This window comes from Haliotis rufescens, unplaced genomic scaffold (genome assembly GCF_023055435.1).
Source record: "Haliotis rufescens isolate VD_foot unplaced genomic scaffold, xgHalRufe1.0.p SCAF_146, whole genome shotgun sequence".
Classification (NCBI taxonomy): Eukaryota; Metazoa; Mollusca; class Gastropoda; order Lepetellida; family Haliotidae; genus Haliotis; species Haliotis rufescens.
Genome location: NW_025963831.1, coordinates 105,275 through 125,636, shown reverse-complemented (window position 1 = coordinate 125,636; position 20,362 = coordinate 105,275). Strand labels below are relative to the sequence as shown.

Sequence of the window (20,362 nt, the reverse complement as noted above, 5' to 3'; positions counted from 1 at the left end):
TGTGCCAGGAGATGCTGACTTTGGTTTGAAAACCAGATTTGCCCTGATTATGATTCTAGTTTTGACAGAAAACACTTTCTTAAACACATCAGGCTTTAATTGATGCTCTTCAGCTGAAATACAGAACCCTGCAAATAATCACCCATCAACTAGTGGTTGACAGCATGAGCATGATCCATGCTGTCGGGATGACACAGCCATGCTGTTGACACATTCTGACAACCCAATCCTCTTTTCTGAGGCTTTTTCAACAAGAATGGCATATGTCAAGCCCAAACTGGAATTATTATCTTGTCAAGTAAAACATATACATGCATTCTTTCAAAGCACAATTTATTGAGCAACATGCAAATACTTCAGCATGAAGATATCTGATTAACATGTGCAACATGGCAATATGGATATGTAAAATAACACTGGAGACAAATAAGGACACTGCAGAAACTATGTACTTCATAGTCATAAAATAGCACTAAATACGAGCATTTTGTGAGTGAAGGGCCAACATATCACCAGGCTAATATGAGACAAATATACCTCAACCAACACCATGAGATTCTCAGCAAAAGTTTCAGCAACATATTTTTAAGCCCTTTAAGAAGTGATTAGCTCTGAATTGTGGTCCAGTTGCAAGTTCTGCAAAGCTTGGGATGCCAAATGACAAAGATGCCAGTCTCATTCATTTTAGATACCCTGTGTTTGCAATTTTAAAGGACTTTGCAGACCCTTTTGGGCTCAGTTACATACTATATAACATACTCTTCATTTCTGGAAATGTTTACATTCGATTACATAACATGTAGAATACATACAACATATTTATATTAACATTACTTAACATACGAAAGGTTAGTGACGTGTTCAAATGTCTTACTCATCTTTTGTTCTCAGATCACATCACCATGTTGGGCCACATCAAACTGACATAATGACTGACTTAGTATTGAGATCCCAATATGAGTTCATGGTATCATAATAAATTACCCCCCATCACCAAAAAAGAAATAAGTAACAATCAAGTGGGAATATGGAATGTAGCAATGCAGGAGATTTTGGACTTCGATGGAGCTAATTCAGAAGATGAACAGGCAATAGCTTTAGAACAGAACAGAACAAGACTTCAATAATGACAGCAGGCAACTATAATAGTGATGACATGATCAGCTGATGATACATGTCACCCGTTGTTCTGCATCATGGGAAACTCGATACCCATGGCTCTGTATTATGGGATACACGACACCTATCGTTCTCTATCTAAACATAATTCTTTACCAGTTTGTATATAATCAATAGTATGCTTCAACTAAAATCTATTATATTGATGCAAAGTTCAACAAGGATGTGCAATTGTCTTGCAAACAAAAAAGAACAAGAGACACTTAAAAATATATCCTGGGAAAATCCATCAAACATAAGTTGCTGTTCAGCTATGAATGTTGAGAACAATAGTAAATTCCGTTTCATTGACACTCATGATTTCAATATATATCGCAATACAGCCCCTGTACGTTAAGAAATGCTGGAGCATAACTCTCACTTGCAAGACTCATCCCAATGTAAAATATCTGGGTTTGTTAGTCAAGTGATGAGTACGTTCAAGTTTAGTTTTGCCTTTAGGTGAGGTGAGGTGAAATAGGGTTTAACGTTGCGTCCAAGATTATTGTACATAAATAGTGATGTGCATGCATGTGTGTGTGGCTGCGTGTACTAGTCCGGACTGATGCCGATTTATAAGTGCTAGCCCACTGAGATACCATGCCACAGTTTCACAAGAATAACCCACTCAGACACAGTATACTGACTCCGAGCCGACCAGTCCTTGTTTTAGCCCCTTAATGCCGAGCGCCAGACAGGGTAACAACAAGTACCATCTTTTAACGTCTTTTGGTATGACGTGGCTGGGAATCGAACGCGGGGCCTTCCGCTCTCCGGGCTGACGCTCTACCACTAGACCACGGAGGTGGTCTTCTTGCCTTCAGCACTGACACAGAAGAAAAACATTCTCGTAACCGGTGTATCAGATCGTGAACAAAGTTCTAAAATATGAACCACATAATTACATATATTATATTTCAGAGTATTATGTACATTATATGCAGGTACAACACTGTCAAATAAAACATGTATATGACCTTGTTCTTCACACAACCTCAGTTATGTGGTTATAATACATGTATCTCCATTCTGTTGCAATGAATACCCTGGACCATCTGCCATCTTTGTTTTGAGACGGGTTCAACTGACATAGTTCTACAAGAAAGGTGTTCCAATTTTTTTTTCATGACTGAAACAAGAAGTGATATCACTAGAACTCAATTCACTTTTGCCCCCCCTCATAAAACCTGACCATGTTATAGCATGAGTATTTCCGTCCACCTGTCTTAGTTTGTTGTGCAATGCCGCACTCTGCAATATTCCACCTACATATATGAGGGCGGTTTGTATATATAATCCAATGGTTGACATCATGAACATCAATATGCGCCTGACCTTCATGAGCATACGTTTCATTTCTCCGGAAACATCTCCAGCAAAATGTTAATTTATAAGTTTTCGGAATCAAATAGATATTTTAAGAGCAGGCTCGGACAAGGTAGTGATGTTGAATGTACATCCTTTGTCAAATCCGCGTTCAGAAAAGGCATTTTGATTTAATGTTGATTTCAAGATCCCATCAATACAAGAATTCCTGTGTATCACATTAATGAAAGAGTTATAGTCGGTGACGCCACTTCCGAAATAGAGCAGGGTCAGAATGGGTCCATGGTATGTTACGGTATCATAGAAAAATGGAGATATGAAACACTGGATAAATGAGGATGCCCTTCACATTGCTACCCAAGTTGTTTTAACACTGCAACTGAAAAGACAATCACAGTGACAACACAACCTACTTTGTAAACTGAGATTCTACAGCAAATTAGGCTTCCAAAATATATAATCTCAATACCCTGATGCCACTGAAGTTCATTGTATCACGTCAACATAGGATCACTTTCTTATAGGAACATCTTAATTTTTAAACTTATCCTATCTCATACTGTTTATCCATGATGAAAACCCCCCAAAAAAACCAAGAAGACGAAGACTGGAAAATTGAAGTGGAAAATGGAAAAAAGAGAAAAAAACAAATGGATTTCCTAGGTGTTTTTAACACGTCACCACACAATGGCGATTAGAAAGAGACTGAATTGGCTGGGTAAATCACATGTTCAGGGCGTGTAACTTAATTAGCAAGAAAAGCATGCATGGTCATGTTGATGCTGGGTGTGTTTGGGTGAATTGGTTTTTTTTACAAACCGGAAACCTTTGTTTCGGCAAAGTGTTAGATAGGATAAGTAATATAAATACACAAATTTTTGTAAAATTTTCAAGATTTGTTTTTAGAAAAATTGTAGAAATAGAAATACAAGTTTCCAGTTTCCAAACACATCTGCATCATCAATACTTCATAGATCTGTATCCACTAAGTTCCTCCTTCACCAATGACTACATGTGTCTGCAAATCGGTGAACTCACTATTTTTAACAAAGGCTAAAAAAAAAAGGCATGGCCCGCATCATCATAAAGTTTGTTGCACGTTTCCTTTTTATTTCTATTATTTTTTTTTAAATATACAAAATCCTTAAATATTCCAAGTCCAATGGTCGTCAAATACTGTATTCTAGTATTTAACTCATCAAAGAATACTTTAATGTAGGCTTTCCCAGGTTGATTGTACACAACTCTTTATTTCGTTTGTAACCAGTTTGCACAACCAAAAAACAATAAAGAAAAAAGACACCGCCCGCCAGCACCATATTTTCAAAAGCCATTGCCTGAGAACCAAATATTTTATTTTTTAAGCCTAACGAGTCAAGCCACAGCCTGGTTGAAGTGAGAGGAAGCCAGCAAGGTTTCAGACCAATGAAATGAGATTACATCGGCAATATTTCTCATGCAACATGTGCCTTAGCCTTGCGGCCTCTACTCTACACATTTCTTCAATGTCACGTAACGGTAGGGTTTGCATTAAGTTCTTAAATGCATTTGACTTACGAGAGTCTTACACAGGCGACGGAGGAGCAAAGTGTCTACAAAGCTGTGATGTTTTGGTTATAACATATGAAATTATATTTTATATGTGAATAGAATGCTATGCAGTAGAACTTGGATATAAGAAATAATTACAAGGGACCGGAGAAATCAGTTCGTTATATACGTCGTTTGTTAAATACATTTTTCGCTCAGAAATGTCTTTGATAAAACAAAAGACAATACACGTAATTTGTTTTACAGACATGATTAGTCCAATTACATGTACAGGTAAGATTAACATTAAGCAAGTTTAATGAGGTTGAATTGTCACCGCTGATTGTGTTGATTCGCCGCTGATGGCGTACAGCCAGTTGTCAGTGACACTTGACATTGAGTGAGATTTCTCAGTTCGCTGTACACAAAACTAATTAGTGGTATTTGGGCTTGTCGGGGATTAGATATCTGTTCGCTATATGCGTTAGTTCTGTAGAGAGTTTCTTATGTACGTAAATTTATATGATAATAAAAAGGAGATAAATCAGGGATTTTGTAACAGTTCGTTGTATCAGTTTGTTCGCTCTATCCATGTTCGTTATATCCGTGTTCTACTGTATTAAGAATCATAAATCACAAAATATTTAATGACTCATCCTCATGAGATATGTGTGTTTGATTTTTACTGAACAACGTTGAGTTTTCTGCCGATTTCGATGAAGGCATCTACTGCTCTGTCAATGTCCTGCTCGCTGTGTGAAGCTGAAATCTGCACCCGGATCCTTGCTTTTCCTGTGTCAAAAGTCAAATGTCAACAAAATTATATCTTACACTACCATATCTGAAAATCTGCAACTATGAAGAACAATTCCCCTTAAATAATTGAAGATTTGATGTTAATTTCACATATACCGGTAACAAAATTTTGGCTATGGTGAAAACATTATTCAAACTTCTTTTGTCTACACTAATTCATCACAGCCAAGTAACAGTTTCTCTATAACTTTCAGATACAATATATTAAGAAAAGTATTTTTGTTGCTATTTAATAAATACCAACAAAAATAGCATTATTTTATAAATAATATAATAGAGCGATTAGGGCAGGCTAGTTCCTGATAGCCCAAGGATCATGACTGAAGTCAAATGTGATTCTTCTTTCCAAGGGGGCACGGGTGGCCCAGATGTCTAAGGCATTGCGATTCGCTGTGCAGAGTTGCGTCCCTTGGGCACGCCAGAAACCTATGATTGTGGGTTCGAATCATGATTCGCCCCTGTTTGTCAGCACCATACCCGTGCTCGCGGGTTTCACCAAAGTGGTAAACTTCTGAGACCGTCATCACTTCGGGCTTTCCTCCCACATTAAGCTGACACGTTGTGATGTAACTGGAATACTGTTCAAAGCGGCGTTAAACCCAACCCACTCACTCACTCTTCTTTCCAATACACAACACCTGACACAGCTCATGAAGGCAGACTGCACACAAAGCTGGTGCCTTAGACCAGCATCTTTCCCATGCCTATGCCCAATGGCAGCACTTCATGTCAAGGGCCTTCCAAGCCTTTACGGGCGGTCGGGTAGCCTAGTGATTAAAGCGTTCGCTCGTCATGCTGATTCCTGACATGGGTACATTGTGTGCAGCCCATTTTTGGTGTCCCCCGCCGTGATATTGCCGGAATATTGCTAAAAGCGGCGTAAAACCAAACTCACTCACTCACTCCAAGCCTTCACAGGAATCGTATACATGGTAAAAAAACATGAATTGGAAAGGACCAATTTTTGTACTTACCTTTGGGTACTACTGGGAAGCTGAACCCAATAACGTAGATTCCTCGATCTACGAAAGAAGAAAGAGACACCTTGATACATGATACAGCTGTGCCTTCACATGGGGCTAACCAGTCTCTTGTACAGTGCGGAGGTCCGTTTGCTAATTAGAGTATCTTAACAAGGCCACAGGAAAAATAGGTTACGTATAAGGTTCAGGCTTGCTGACTGGTTGATGCATGTCATTGTATCCCAATTGTGTGGATCGTCGCTCTTGATGTTAGGTGTCTGGTCCAGACTTGATTATTTACTGACTGCGTCATAAAGCTGGAATATTGCTGAGTGCAGCGTTAAACAACAAATAAACAAACAAACAAATTCTTCTGCTACTATGCCTCTCTGTAAGAAGATCTGACGACACCTCCATAGGAGGTCATGCCAGGTGATGATGAAAGAGATGAACATGGTGATGTCACTTCCATGATGCATCTTCCCGAGGCAAGGGAGTTAACTGACTGTAAAAGTCCAGTTTCCACACTTACCGAACCAGGCTGGAATTTCTTGGTTCGATCGTAGCGCCACCAGAGGCTATTACGAGTTATGTCCCTTCTATGTCCCTCCTATTGACCAATGAGATTTCACATCTCATAATACTTGCATTTACTTCAAACAAAATGGCGGCGCACAGTCAAGATCTGATCAATAATCAAAATCTATATTGTAATAAAATCTTACTTCGCGAACTGCATCAAAATTAAAACTTGATTAAAAACATGAAAAGATTTAGAAAATATCTGTTGATGCTCTATTGGGGGCCACATGCTTTGCAAATCCTGCAACTGACTGACATCTGCTCGTCAGTTTACGAACCGGATGCCAATTTTGTTACGCGATTTTGATTGGACTATTCATGGACTCGTTAGTTCAGCCAAATGTAATTCCATAATTCTAGCCTAGTTCAGGAAGGGTTGAAACTGAACTTTTATAAGTCTGTTAACTCTCTTGAATCAGGGAGACGACATGATGAAGCTACAGCGGAAGACATGATAGAATGGAGATGTGCAACACTGGATAATCCTGACTGTCTGATCAGAAGTTTACCTGACTTCATATGAGGGGAATTGTCTTATCTTCACGCAGAGAGGTGTTTTATCGGAGCAACGGATCTAATTTTACTGACATTGGTAAATTCTTGATATCACTGCAATCACTTTATAACAAACTTTATAGAGACATGTTCACATGTTTTTACAGCAATATAACTTGTAATGTAATGTATCGTATCATATCATATCGTATGTATTGCAATACAGGGGTTCTAAGCGATGTATTGCAACAGTGAAGATCCGGGGTAGAATAGGTCTTCAGCAACCCATGCTTGGTGACTAACGGGATCAGGCTCGCTGACTTGGTTGATGCAAATTATCGTATCCCAATTGTGTGGATCGATGCTCATGATGTCAATCACTAGATTGGCTGGTCCAGACTCGATTATTTACAGACCGCCATCCTTTGGCTGGAATACTGCTGAGTGCGGCATTAAACAACAAACAAATCATTATATCTAAAAAAACAACTGTGTGTTGAGCCCCACTACTGCGGCGTTAAATAACAAAGAAAGAAAAACCGAAAATAAGAAAAAGCGATGTATTGTATCATGAGCCTTGTGTCGCAACACAATACTGTACTGCTGTATTGTTACACCATGACACGTAGATAGTGTTTTGTCTCGTAGATAGTGATGTGTCTCGTAGATAGTGTAGTGTCTAGTAGATAGTGTTGTGTCTCGTAGATAGTGTTTTGTCTAGTAGATAGTGATGTGTCTCGTAGATAGTGATGTGTCTCGTAGATAGTGTTTTGTCTCGTAGATAGTGTTTTGTCTCGTAGATAGTGTTGTGTCTAGTAGATAGTGTTGTGTCTAGTAGATAGTGTTTTGTCTCGTAGATAGTGATGTGTCTCGTAAATAGTGATGTGTCTCGTAGATAGTGTTGTGTCTAGTAGATAGTGTTTTGTCTCGTAGATAGTGATGTGTCTCGTAGATAGTGATGTGTCTCGTAGATAGTGTTGTGTCTAGTAGATAGTGTTGTGTCTAGTAGATAGTGTTTTGTCTCGTAGAGAGTGATGTGTCTCGTAGATAGTGTTGTGTCTAGTAGATAGTGTTGTGTCTAGTATATAGTGTTGTTTCTGTTAGATAGTGATGTGTCTAGTAGATAGTGTTGTGTCTAGTAGATAGTGTTATGTCTTGTAGATAGTGTTGTGTCAGGTAGATAGTGTTGTCTTGTAGATAGTGTTACGTCTAGTAGATAATGTTGTGTCTAGTAGATAGTGTTACGTCTAGTAGATAGTGTTGTGTCTAGTAGATAGTGATGTGTCTAGTGGACAGTGATGTGTCTAGTGGACAGTGTTTGTTTGGTTTTTAATGCCATACTAACCAATATTCCAGCTACCTCACGGCGCCCTGTTACTCATCGAGTCTGGACCTGACAATCCTGTGATTGATATTGTAAGCAATGATCCATGCCATTACCAAGCCTGATCACCCAATTCATTAGGATGCCTCTTACGACAAGTATAGTTTGCTGGGAACCCGGATCCCAACACGGTTAGTTGATGTCTTATGGATAATGATGATTCTAGTAAATAATGTTATCTAGTAGATAGAGCATGTCCAGTCGATAGTGATCCAGTTGTCCCCTTACCAAGCATCTGATCAGCGAATGTACTTGCCAGTCGGGCATCACCGAGCATCACCGGGCAGATAGGATGTTCCGGATCTCCCTGAGAAAACACATGCACTGGTATGGATACGGGAGGATATGATAACTCACACACAATGTTAAGGCTAAAAACATTAATAGTCTTGCTTCTCAGGCACCGCCCGCATCATTATAAAGTCTGCCAACAAACTTGTTAGAACAAGCCAAAAATAAAAACCACCGCTCGCCCGCACTATATTTTCAAAAGTCATTGCCTGAGAACCAATTCTTTTATTTTTTTAAGCCTTTATATAAACCTTGAAATCCTGTCTCTTTCATTACGTAAATTAATACAGTTTTTACACTAGATATATCAATCCTGAAATATTCAATCATGGACAAGATTCATTATGGCAAGTACTGTATAAAGCTTTGATACAGTATACTTGAATTCCAGTACATGAATTCTAGGGTGGGATGAGTCCAAATTTACTACCCGGGTACCCGACACCCTGTTACCCGACCCTACACGGGTACCTGCTGTATGTCTCAAGAGTTGGGAACAAAATGTCTGATTGGGAATGGTTTTACTGCAGCCCTGGCAAAATCTATTTAGATACATGTATCAAACGATCAGATCATGCACACACTGAAGTTTGCTGAAACTTTATCTTTACTCTAACATATACAAGTCAAAAGAAATGTGAACATTAGTGACTTGTAGTGTAACCACTGAGCTATAGTGAGTTTTTGTCATTAAACAATATGTCCTGTGACTAACCACGGGTTCGGGTAGTACTGTGGGTACTCGGGTCCTACTCAGGACCCATCCGACCCAGGTACCCGAGTAACCTGTCCCAGCCCTAATGAATTCCATCTTCACATTGTGCCATGTCAACACGTCTGCATCAAGTGCTGACTGAGGTCAAGCCCTACTTACTGCTACGTTGAATCCTGCGTCCATCATCCTGGTGCGGAACCTGCTGGTGTTGGTCAGCACTTTCTGGGGGAGGTCAGTGTTAGCCATGATCAGATCCAAAGCCTGGAGGAACATACACTCAAGAATGTTAGAGGAAAACATTCAAAGCAGGACGACATATTTTAATTCCGGAACAACCCTAGAACACGTTTCTTGTTACACCAAGCACACCTAGGCTGTTACACATTGACTGTTACACTAAGGACACCCTGCCAGTTACACCCAAGAACACCTTGGGTATTACACATCGACTGTGACGCTAAGAACACCCTGCCTGTTATTCCCTAGGATACCGAGCCTGTAGCACCCAAGGACACCTTGCCTGTAACATCAAGGATACTGAGCCTGTAACACCCCAAAACACCTTGCCTGTAACATCAAGGATACTGAGCCTGTAACCCCCAAAACACTTTGCCTGTAACATCAAGGATACTGAGCCTGTAACACCACAAAACACTTTGCCTGTAACATCAAGGATACTGAGCCTGTAACCCCCAAAACACTTTGCCTGTAACATCAAGGATACTGAGCCTGTAACACCACAAAACACTTTGCCTGTAACATCAAGGATACTGAGCCTGTAACACCACAAAACACCTTGCCTGTAACGTCAAGGAGACAGATCCTGTAACACCCCAAAACACTTTGCCTGTAACATCAAGGATACTGAGCCTGTAACACCACAAAACACCTTGCCTGTAACATCAAGGAGACAGATCCTGTAACACCCCAAAACACTTTGCCTGTAACATCAAGGATACTGAGCCTGTAACACCACAAAACACCTTGCCTGTAACATCAAGGAGACAGATCCTGTAACACCCCAAAACACTTTGCCTGTAACATCAAGGATATTGAGCCTGTAACCCCCCAAAACACTTTGCCTGTTAGGTCAAGGAGACAGATCCTGTAATCCCCCAAAACACTTTGCCTGTAACATCAAGGATACTGAGCCTGTAACACCCAAGGACACCTTGCCTGTAACATCAAGGATACTGAGCCTGTAACACCACAAAACACCTTGCCTGTAACGTCAAGGAGACAGATCCTGTAACCCCCCAAAACACCTTGCCTGTAACATCAAAGGTGCTGAGCCTGTAACCCCCCAAAACACTTTGCCTGTAACATCAAGGAGACAGATCCTGTAACACCCAAAACACTTTGCCTGTAACATCAAGGGTGCTGAGCCTGTAACCCCCCTAAACACCTTGCCTGTAACGTCAAGGAGACAGATCCTGTAACACCCAAAACACTTTGCCTGTAACATCAAGGAGACAGATCCTGTAACCCCCCAAAACACTTTGCCTGTAACATCAAGGGTGCTGAGCCTGTAACCCCCCAAAACACCTTGCCAGTAACCCCGAAGAACTGCTCACCTTGCTAGCACAGGCCACTACTGGTGGGGGCAGAGTGTTGGAGAACAGATAGGGGCGTGACCTCTGGCGCAGGAGGTCGATCAACTGCTTCGGCCCTGTGGTGTAACCACCTGGAGATACAATCATCAGTGTCAGCGGTAGTTACAAGTTTCAGTTATAACCTTTACCCATATATGCATGACCCTACCCAATTGCACATCCTATATATGAATACCTAGAACCTACATACCCTTTTTTATACATACCAAGAACCTACATACACTTTATATGAATACCAAGAACCCACATACTCTTTATATGAATACCAAGAACCTACATACCCTTTATATGAATACCAAGAACCTACATACCCTTTATATGAAAACCAACAACCTACATACCCTTTATATGAATACCAAGAACCTACATACCCTTTAATGTGAATACCAAGAACCTACATACCCTTTATATGAATACCAAGAACCTACATACCCTTATATGAATACCAAGAACCTACATACCCTTATATGCATACCTAGAACCTACATAACTTTATATGCATTCCCTTAACCTGCCTACCCTTTAACATGGATAGCCCAACTAGCATTCCCCTTGCCTGCCACACCCCGGCTGCCCACTATCCTGCCCCTGAACATGTACACTGTCACCCCTGAAGCAGTGCCCTGCCCATCCTCCTGCACATGGTCACCCCTGAAGCAGTGCCCTGCCCACCCACCTGCACACCGTCAGCCCTGAAGCAGTGCCCTGCCCACCCTCCTGCACACCGTCAGCCCTGAAGCAGTGCCCTGCCGATCCTCCTGCACATGGTCACCCCTGAAGCAGTGCCCTGCCCACCCTTCTAACCCCTGAACATGTACGCCATCACCCCTGAAGCAGTGCCCTGCCCACCCTTCTAACCCCTGAACATGCCCACCGTCACCCCTGAAGCAGTGCCCTACCAGCTGCTCCTCCTAGAGCTTTGCCCAGGGTGGAGTTGATTATGTCCACTCGGTTGTTCAGGTTGAAATACTCCTCTGTGCCTCTGTGGAGTGAAACAGCAGCATCACGGTTATATGATGTCAAAGTTGAAAGAAAAACTAATAAAACTACTGCTACAGAAGCCAAAATATTCCAGTTGTTGAAATGTTATTTTCTCTGTTTAAACATGAATAGCATGACCTAATGCAGATATAGTGAGGTTAAAAATTTGACATTTCCAGCGTGACATTTGACATTTCCAATAAGCATGATAAGGAGTTCTTTATCAACCTTCCTCCTTTAAATATTTTGTCACAAAGTAGCTGATAAAAGTGCCCTCACCTGCCAGTCTTGCCAAAGAAGCCAGTAGCATGGCATTCATCTACAAACACCATGGCCTTGAACTTGTCAGCAAGGTCACAGATATCTCTGCAGGTGGTAATGAATGATAAGTTGTTACATAAACAAATGTATGCAATTGACAACTCAGAGAATTGGTAAATCAGTAACAACACAACAGTCAGCAAGTAACTCATTGGGGAGGTTCGTTGGTTGGTTTGTTATTTAACGCCGCACTCAGCAATATTCCAGCTATATGACGGCGGTCTGTAAATAATCGAGTCTGGACCAGACAATCCAGTGATAGATATCATGATCATCGATCCATGCAATTGGGATCGATGACATGCATCAACCAAGTCAGCGAGCCTGACCACCCGATCCCATTAGTCGCCTTTTACGACAAGCATAGTCGCTTTTTACGGCAAGCATGGGTTGCTTAAGGCCTATTCTACCCCAGATCTTCACGGGCCTCATTGGGGAGGTATGCCCAGCATCATGGAGGCAAAAACATTTATCTTGTTGTTGTTAAAGCCACACTCATCAACATTCCATCTATGGAGGCCTTTAAATAATTGAGTCTGGACCAGATGATTTAGAGATTTTCATCATAAGCAAAACGATTCCACCTCAGGGATTCAACCACACAATCAACCATGTCACTGAGCCAGACCACCCATTCAAGTAAGCTGTTTGTTACGACCAGCATACGTTGCTGGGATTTTAACCTTGAATGCCCATGGGACTGTCTTACATGCAGTGCCACTTACGGTAGGGGTGCGACATTTCCGTCCATGCTGAAGACGCCGTCAGTGATGATGAGCCGTTGCCGAAGCTTCTGGGTGGCTTGAAGCTGGCTCTCAAGGTCTATAAAAAACAACTGAAGTATTACCAACTAAGACAAAGCTTTGATTGATATTATGAGCAACGTCCCACGCCGTCAGTGTAGGATGTCACGCAATCAACCAAGTCACAAAACCTGACCACCTGATCCTAGGTTGCTGCATGGGGATCGATTCCAACCTGGAATCAATCTCATTCAAATCAGATCTTAGTTTTCGCTACAGCTAAACAAAGATCTGAGGACATCCCATAACGGGGTATGTCAGAACGACCTTTCGCGAACTTTAACCGACCAATGAAGTGACTGACAAGAAATCGACATTAGCCAATCAGAAGACAGCTTTCTCGAGCTTTACGACACAAGTTTCAAACTGGCGACTACACTTCGAAACATGTTTTGACGTATTCTCGATTAAAAAATTTAAAACTTATAAAAAGAACATTCTGGAATGGCTTATAGATAGCCTAGATTGTATGGATATAATAAAGAAAACCGTAACTGTCGTTTGACATACCCTGTGTTAATTTTTTCGAGGTGGGATGATTAGAAAACACATTCCGTCCGTCACTTTCATGATCTGGTAAGCGACGCTCTGATTGGTTGGATGAAAGGTCGTTCTGACGTGACCCGTAGTGGGATGTCCTAAGATGTTTTTTTAGCGATAGCGAGAACTAAGATCTGATTTTAATGAGATTGAACCTGGAATCTCCATGGGATCAAGAAAAGTTTACAAATGCAGCAAAAAGTATTGGGCTCTCTTTTTCAAGCAATCAGACTGCAGCAAACAAACCTATTTAATTTACAATGCCAGGGATTTTAATATCAACAATGGTTATTTGTTCAAAATTGCAGTTTGCTCTAAGTTCTTATTTCCTTTAGGTCAGAGGTATTTTAACATTGTACTGCAACGCTGATTAAATGCAATGTTGTAAACATATTATAGTGTCTTCCTCTTTAGTGGTGTGACTGATGGAAGGGGTCTTTAGGACAAATTGACTGATGCCTACATAGGCTATGTTGGCTGCATGCAATACTGGGGGATGGGGGATGGAGTAACCTGGTGGATGAAGCGTTCGCTCGTCACGCCGAAGACCCGGGTTCGATTCCCGACATGGGTACAATGTGTGAAGCCCATTTCTGGTGTCCCCTGCTGTGATATTGCTGGAATATTGCTAAAAGCGGCGTAAAATCATACTCACTCACTCACTTTATTGGCCCAGTCATACAACTATTTTGGAAATTTTAATTCAACTATGTGAATTTTTACTGACATCTGCTGCAATCTTGGGTCCAAATATCAACTTGTGAGCAGGTCAAGGTAAACCCCTGAATTCACATCATAAGAGTCCCTACCCTTGAGGTCCCTGTGCTTGTAGCGATGTCTCTGTGCCTTACACAGACGGATGCCGTCGATGATGGAGGCGTGATTCAGTTCATCTGAAATGGCGGCATCTTCAGGGGACAGTAACACTTCAAAGATGCCAGCATTGGCATCAAAACAGCTGATGTACAAAATGGCATCTTCCTTGCCATGGAACTTTGCAATCTTAGCTTCAAGGTCCTTGTGGATGTCCTGGAACACATCAGCATCACTGTAACCATGGTAACAGTGTTCAATCAAAGTTTTCACAATCCCAGATAAGGCTTGTAAAAATCAATTTCTTTTTACCTAAGCCCTCTCACCTAATATTTACAAAGTTTTAATCACTGTTAAAAAATGACTTTCAACTCAAATATTGTTCTTGCACCAGTTTCAGACTTTCTGCACGTTATGCCATACATGGTGCCAGATTCGCGGAGGAACCTAGTCATGGCATTGATTCTTCGAGACAAAGGGGCAACTGCCAAAAAGTGTCAATTGGTAAACTAGAGATGAGATATTATAATAGATTTCTAACATAGCAGAGTAAAAAGAAAAACAAGACGAAAAGTGAGCAGGGTTCAATAAGGCTTAAATAAATATAAGTATTGATTCTCAGGGAATGGTTTTTGATAATATAGTGCGGGCGTAGTCTTTTTTCCCTCTCCGTTGTTCAAACTAGTATGTAACCAAATAAACAATGTGTACAATCAACCTGGGAAAGAGTCTCACTACATAAATGTTTTCCTTGATGAGTAAAATACCGGAATAGAGAATTTGACCACCATTGGACTTGGAATATTAAAGGATTTTTTATTTATTTTTCAAAATGGAAATAAAAACCAAACATGTGGTGAACTTTATGTTGATGCGGGCGGTGCCTGAGAACCAAGACTATTATCTGTTTTCACCTAATACCCCCTACTTCCACTCCAACATATTTCTAAGTTCAAAACATGAAAAAAGCAAAATTTCTCAGAAAATCCACTTATCAAAATCAAATCAATCGGTTTGCAGTGTAACCCACACTTGAAAGGAATCCATAAAGTAGTTTTTAAGTTATAAATTGCACAATTGTTGAAGTAAAATAATATTCACAATAAAAATAAAATAAAGTTCACAACATGAAAAAAATTTCATATTCTTTTCAGAAATTGCACATATCAAATTAAGCTTTGCACTGCACCTATTCTATTAGTATGGAACTGTTCCCTAAATTTGAAAAGAATCTATCCAATAGTTTTCCAGTTGTGGGTCGCACAAATGTTTCAGAAAAATTTAAGTAAAAAAGAAAAAAAATGTATATTTTAGGAAAATCCAAATATTGAAATCAAACTTTGCACTGCACATCTCCTATGGGTGTAAAAAGTGTTCATCCAGTTTGAAAACAATCAGTGCTGTAGTTTTCAAGTTATAGGTCACATAAAAAAATACCTCCGAATGACTGACGGAAGTGAGTGAGTGAGTGAGATTTTACGCCGCTTTTAGCAATATTCCAGCAATATCACGGCAGGGGACACCAGAAATGGGCTTCACACATTGTACCCATGTCGGGAATCGAATCCGGGGCTTCGGTGTGATGAGCGAACGCTTTAACCACTAGGCTACCCAAACCGCACGGACGGACGGACGGAAGGATTTCCTAGGTATAATTACATACCCGTACCCTTTTAGGTCGGGGTATAACCAACCTCCCTTCCTACACATGTAGTTTTTACAAATGTCACAGGAAACAAGAATCTATTGAAACTGAGATAAACCGTGAGTAATACATCACTCCAACCTGCGTTCCACAGATGAACCGAACAGAGCTGAGACCAGCGCCATGCGTCTCTAGAGCTTTCTTGCCCGCTTCAATGACCTCTGGGTGACCCTTTAAAACAAATGCAACAAGCGTATAGTCGACAAAGTCATCTATATCCCCCGCCCATTTTAACATGTTATGGTCCCAAACCAGGTAACTGACCCAACATTTCTCTCAGCCCATGTCAAAATAGCTGCAATGGAAATTCTAAAATAAACATTTCTAAAACTCCTTGATATCAAATGGCACCAGTTCAGTATGCAATGTTTGGCAAGGAAATATTTAACAGTTTATTTGTTATACTCCATAAGTGAACCCACCCTATATTATAACTAAAATCCAACTTGTTGTCATGGAAACATAAACAATATAAAATTCTAAAAGTGCTAAATATCAAAAGGCACCAGTTTAGTATGTGACATGACCCGTAATGGAATGTCCTCAGATCTTTGTTTAGCGGTAGCATGAACTAAGATCTGATTTTAATGAGATTGACAATGAACACATTTTCATAACCAGATAGTATGATAATGGGATTAAATTGCGTACTTTAGTTCAGATTTGTTGACTGGTAATTTGCTACATGCTTGCGGTGAACAGCTGATAATGTTTTTTGAGATGGGTGGAAAAACATTGAGTCAGTGTAAAAATTGATTTTCTTAAATATGTAAGTATATTTTGGGAGCCATGCGTTATCGTGCGCTATAACTGTCTTTGCGCTATATTGAGGGGCGCAATAGCGAGGGAATACTGTATCTGATTCTCAGTTCTGTAGATGTAACATTTTACTGAATTTATGAGCTTGATTTTGGTTAAGTACATTTTAAAATAGGGCAAGTAACATTTTTCATAAATTTTCAACCCCTGGAGGTTGAACCCACAATCAGCTGATCCTGGTGCAATTTAGGGATGCTACTCTTTATGCCAAAAAAGGCTGTGTTTAAGATAAAAAATGATAATGAACAAATTAGGGTTTGTAAAGTCATCATAATAATCATGATGTAATGGCATCTCACTCACCGACAAACCTAAGTAATTATTGGCACAGAAGTTGAGGATATTACTTGACTGGCCTTGAACCCTGATGGAAGATCCCTGTCGAGAAGTGATGACTCGCTCTGATTTAAACGTGCCTGCATCTCGGATACCTTCCAGCTCTTGCTCCAGCAGCTCTCTGGTAGCAGACAAGGAAGCAGTTCCGCGTCCAATCACAAGGCTCCTTTGTACAAGGGAGCTAACTCCTGTCAAACCTGAGGAAAACAAATTTTATATTATACCTCATGAATGACAACAAATTCTGGGCTAAGTTTGTTTACCAAAAAGAAATATAGAGATAGGTAATTCACAAACTTGTGCCAACAAACTAAAAAAAATTGCAAAAGCATTATGTAAATATTTTACATACCGGTATATATTTCTTTTTGTGCATAAGCTTTATTCTGGATTATCATGATTATGATGTTACCTTGGTTTTTTTACCTTATTTTGTGTGGTGTGGTGTGGTGTGGTGTGGTGTGGTGTGGTGTGGTGTGGTGTGACTGATGGAAGGGGTCTTTAAGACAAATTGACTGATGCCTACATAGGCTATGTTGGCTGCATGCAATACTGGGGGATGGGGGATGGAGTAACCTGGTGGATGAAGCGTCGTCACGCCGGTTCTATTCCTGACATGGGTACAATGTATCAAGCCCATGTCTGGTGTCCCCCCTCCGTGATATTGCTGCAATATTGCTAAAAGCGGCGTAAAACCATACTCAATCAATACAATACTAGGGACCTCTCCATGACGCAGCTACTGTCACAGCTAATTGAGTACACAGGCATAGAGGCAGTGCTTGTAGTATTGGATGAGTGAGTGAGTGAGTTGAGCTTTACGCAGGTCTTAACAGTATTCCAGTTATATCACTGCGTGTCAGCTTAATGTGAGAGGAAAGCCTGAAGTGATGCAGGTCTGAGATGTTTACCACTTTGTTCAAACCCACAAGCACAAGTATCATGCTGACAAATCTATAGAAACATAATCAGGAGGTGAACCAGTATTCAAACCCATAATCATAGGTTCCTGGCACCCCCAAGGGATGCAACTCTGCAGAGAAAATTGTGGCACCAAAGAAGACTGGGCCACCTGTGCCCCCTTGGAGTTGAGGGACCAGACATACAATGACATAATACATGATGACCAATACGCATGTATGTTAAAGTATTTATTTATGTGTATACATATCACTTTATTAAAGGTTATTATGTATATAAAATAAGTATAAGATTTCACTGGTAGTTTCACTGGTATTTATGTTATTATGAAATCAACTGCTACTTTGAAATATATCATAACAATATTATATGACAAATTGGTGTTTGAATAACTTTGATCACACTTATTTGCCTTTAATATAAGTCCATTCGGGACAAATTTAATAATACACTAAAAAAATCCCAATCTCATTAAAATCAGATCTAAGTTCTCGCTGCCGCTAAACAAAGATCTGAGGACATCCCATTACGGGTCATGTCAGACAGACCTTGCCCGAACTTTGACCGACCAATGGAATGACCAATCAGAAGGCAGCTTTCTCGTGCTCTACGACACTAATTTCAAATTAGCGACTACGTTTCGAAACATATTTTGACAAATTCTCGATTAAAAATTTGAAACCTGAACTAAAGAACATTTTGAAACCGCTAATAGATGTTCTAGATTGTATGGATTCAGTCATTAAACCCTTAACTATCGTTCAGAATACCCCGTGTTAAAGTTTTCAAGGATGCATGATTAGAAATCACATTCCGACTGTCACTTTCATGATCTGGTAAGCGACGCTCTGATTGGTCGGATGAAAGATCGTTCTGAGGTGACCCCTACTCGGATGTCCTCAGATCTTTGTTAAGCGATAGCGAGAACTAAGATTTGATTTTAATGAGATTGAAAAAATCCAAAGGCATCAAATGTTAGCTTTGTGATGTAGAAAAGCAACATGGACAGATCTGCCTTGTAACATGTTTGAAAATAAGTACCGTATTCGACGTAATAAGCGCCCCCTCAAATAAGCGCCCACGGTGACATTTGCTGATATATTGGCTGGTGAACAATCCCAATTAGCACCCCTTCCGATTGATCAATGTACACAAGACTAATTTATTTGCATATAATACACAATCGTGTGCTATATGCACCCTTAATTATGGGCAATAAAATTCTGGAAAAATACATCTGTCGTACATAAACATTTCAGGCTGTCAGCATAACCATGAAATTTATCTTTAAACTCTGTTTTTTTCCCCAAAATATTATTCTAATAAGAGCCCCCTATTTCTAATTTTGAGAGCGCCCTGGGTGCTTATTATGTCGAATACGGTATTTTAAATTGATCTCCAATTAAATTGTCTTAAGGGGCGACTAACGGGATCAGGTGGACATGCTCACTGACTTGGTTGATGCATCCCAATTGCGTGGATCGATGCTCAAGATGTCAATCACTAGATTGTCTGGTCCACACTCGACTATTTACAGACCGCCGTCATATATAGCTGGAATATTGCTCAGTGCGGCGTTAAACAACAAACAAACAATTCAAAATTAAATAGGCCTATAACATCGACATCATATCCTTGAAAGAACGCCATATACACGAAAATGCATGCTAACATTGGTGAACTTGGGGTTAGGGGGAAAAATCGATAAGAAAGGCGAATGCTACTTGTGCACCTATCTTGTCTTTTCCTGTTAAACACACCGCTAATTCAGTCGTTACATTTCCACTTCACTTGATCGAATATGGAAGATATAGATACTAAATCTGAGGCATTTAATTTAACTCCAGAGTGTCACTTTATCATTGATTGCCAACGTGTAATGCAGTAAACCTGAATTGTCAATAAAGCCAGGAACGTTTTCAACGTTACATTTCTCGAATCTCACCTTTCCTTAAAACCTCCATGTTGTCGCCACAACTGCACACTGACGGTGACCTCACGTGTACCCAGTTTTGTAGATCTAGCCAATAAAATTACGAAGGTGTGTCCCGTGTAGCCAATCAATATTTTCTTTCGTTTCGTTCTAGATTTAGGGTAGCAAGTGCCCGTTTTTAATCTGATATTTTACTGTTACGGTTAACGGAGAACGTTTATTTCAGTAGTGTTAAATTCACAAATATACGGTGGCATTGACAGTTTTAGAATTAATGTGATGTATCACCTATTCATCAGAGTTAAGATTAAATTTATC

The 20,362-nt window shown here is 40.2% G+C and overlaps 1 protein-coding gene across 1 annotated transcript; it reads right to left on the bottom strand.

Moving 5' to 3' along the window:
- Nucleotides 1–316: 316 nt before the first annotated feature.
- LOC124148518 (2-amino-3-ketobutyrate coenzyme A ligase, mitochondrial-like) lies at nucleotides 317–20,122 on the bottom strand. The gene is made up of 12 exons (XM_046519626.2): nucleotides 20,057–20,122; nucleotides 17,158–17,387; nucleotides 16,117–16,206; nucleotides 14,327–14,546; nucleotides 12,900–12,996; nucleotides 12,133–12,219; nucleotides 11,772–11,854; nucleotides 10,834–10,943; nucleotides 9,419–9,520; nucleotides 8,482–8,560; nucleotides 5,805–5,852; nucleotides 317–4,806 (listed from the first exon to the last, which is right to left on the bottom strand). Exons 1-12 carry the CDS (start codon nucleotides 20,073–20,075, stop codon nucleotides 4,697–4,699), a joined length of 1,275 nt encoding a protein of 424 aa, XP_046375582.1. The 5' UTR covers nucleotides 20,076–20,122; the 3' UTR covers nucleotides 317–4,696.
- Nucleotides 20,123–20,362: the final 240 nt, after the last annotated feature.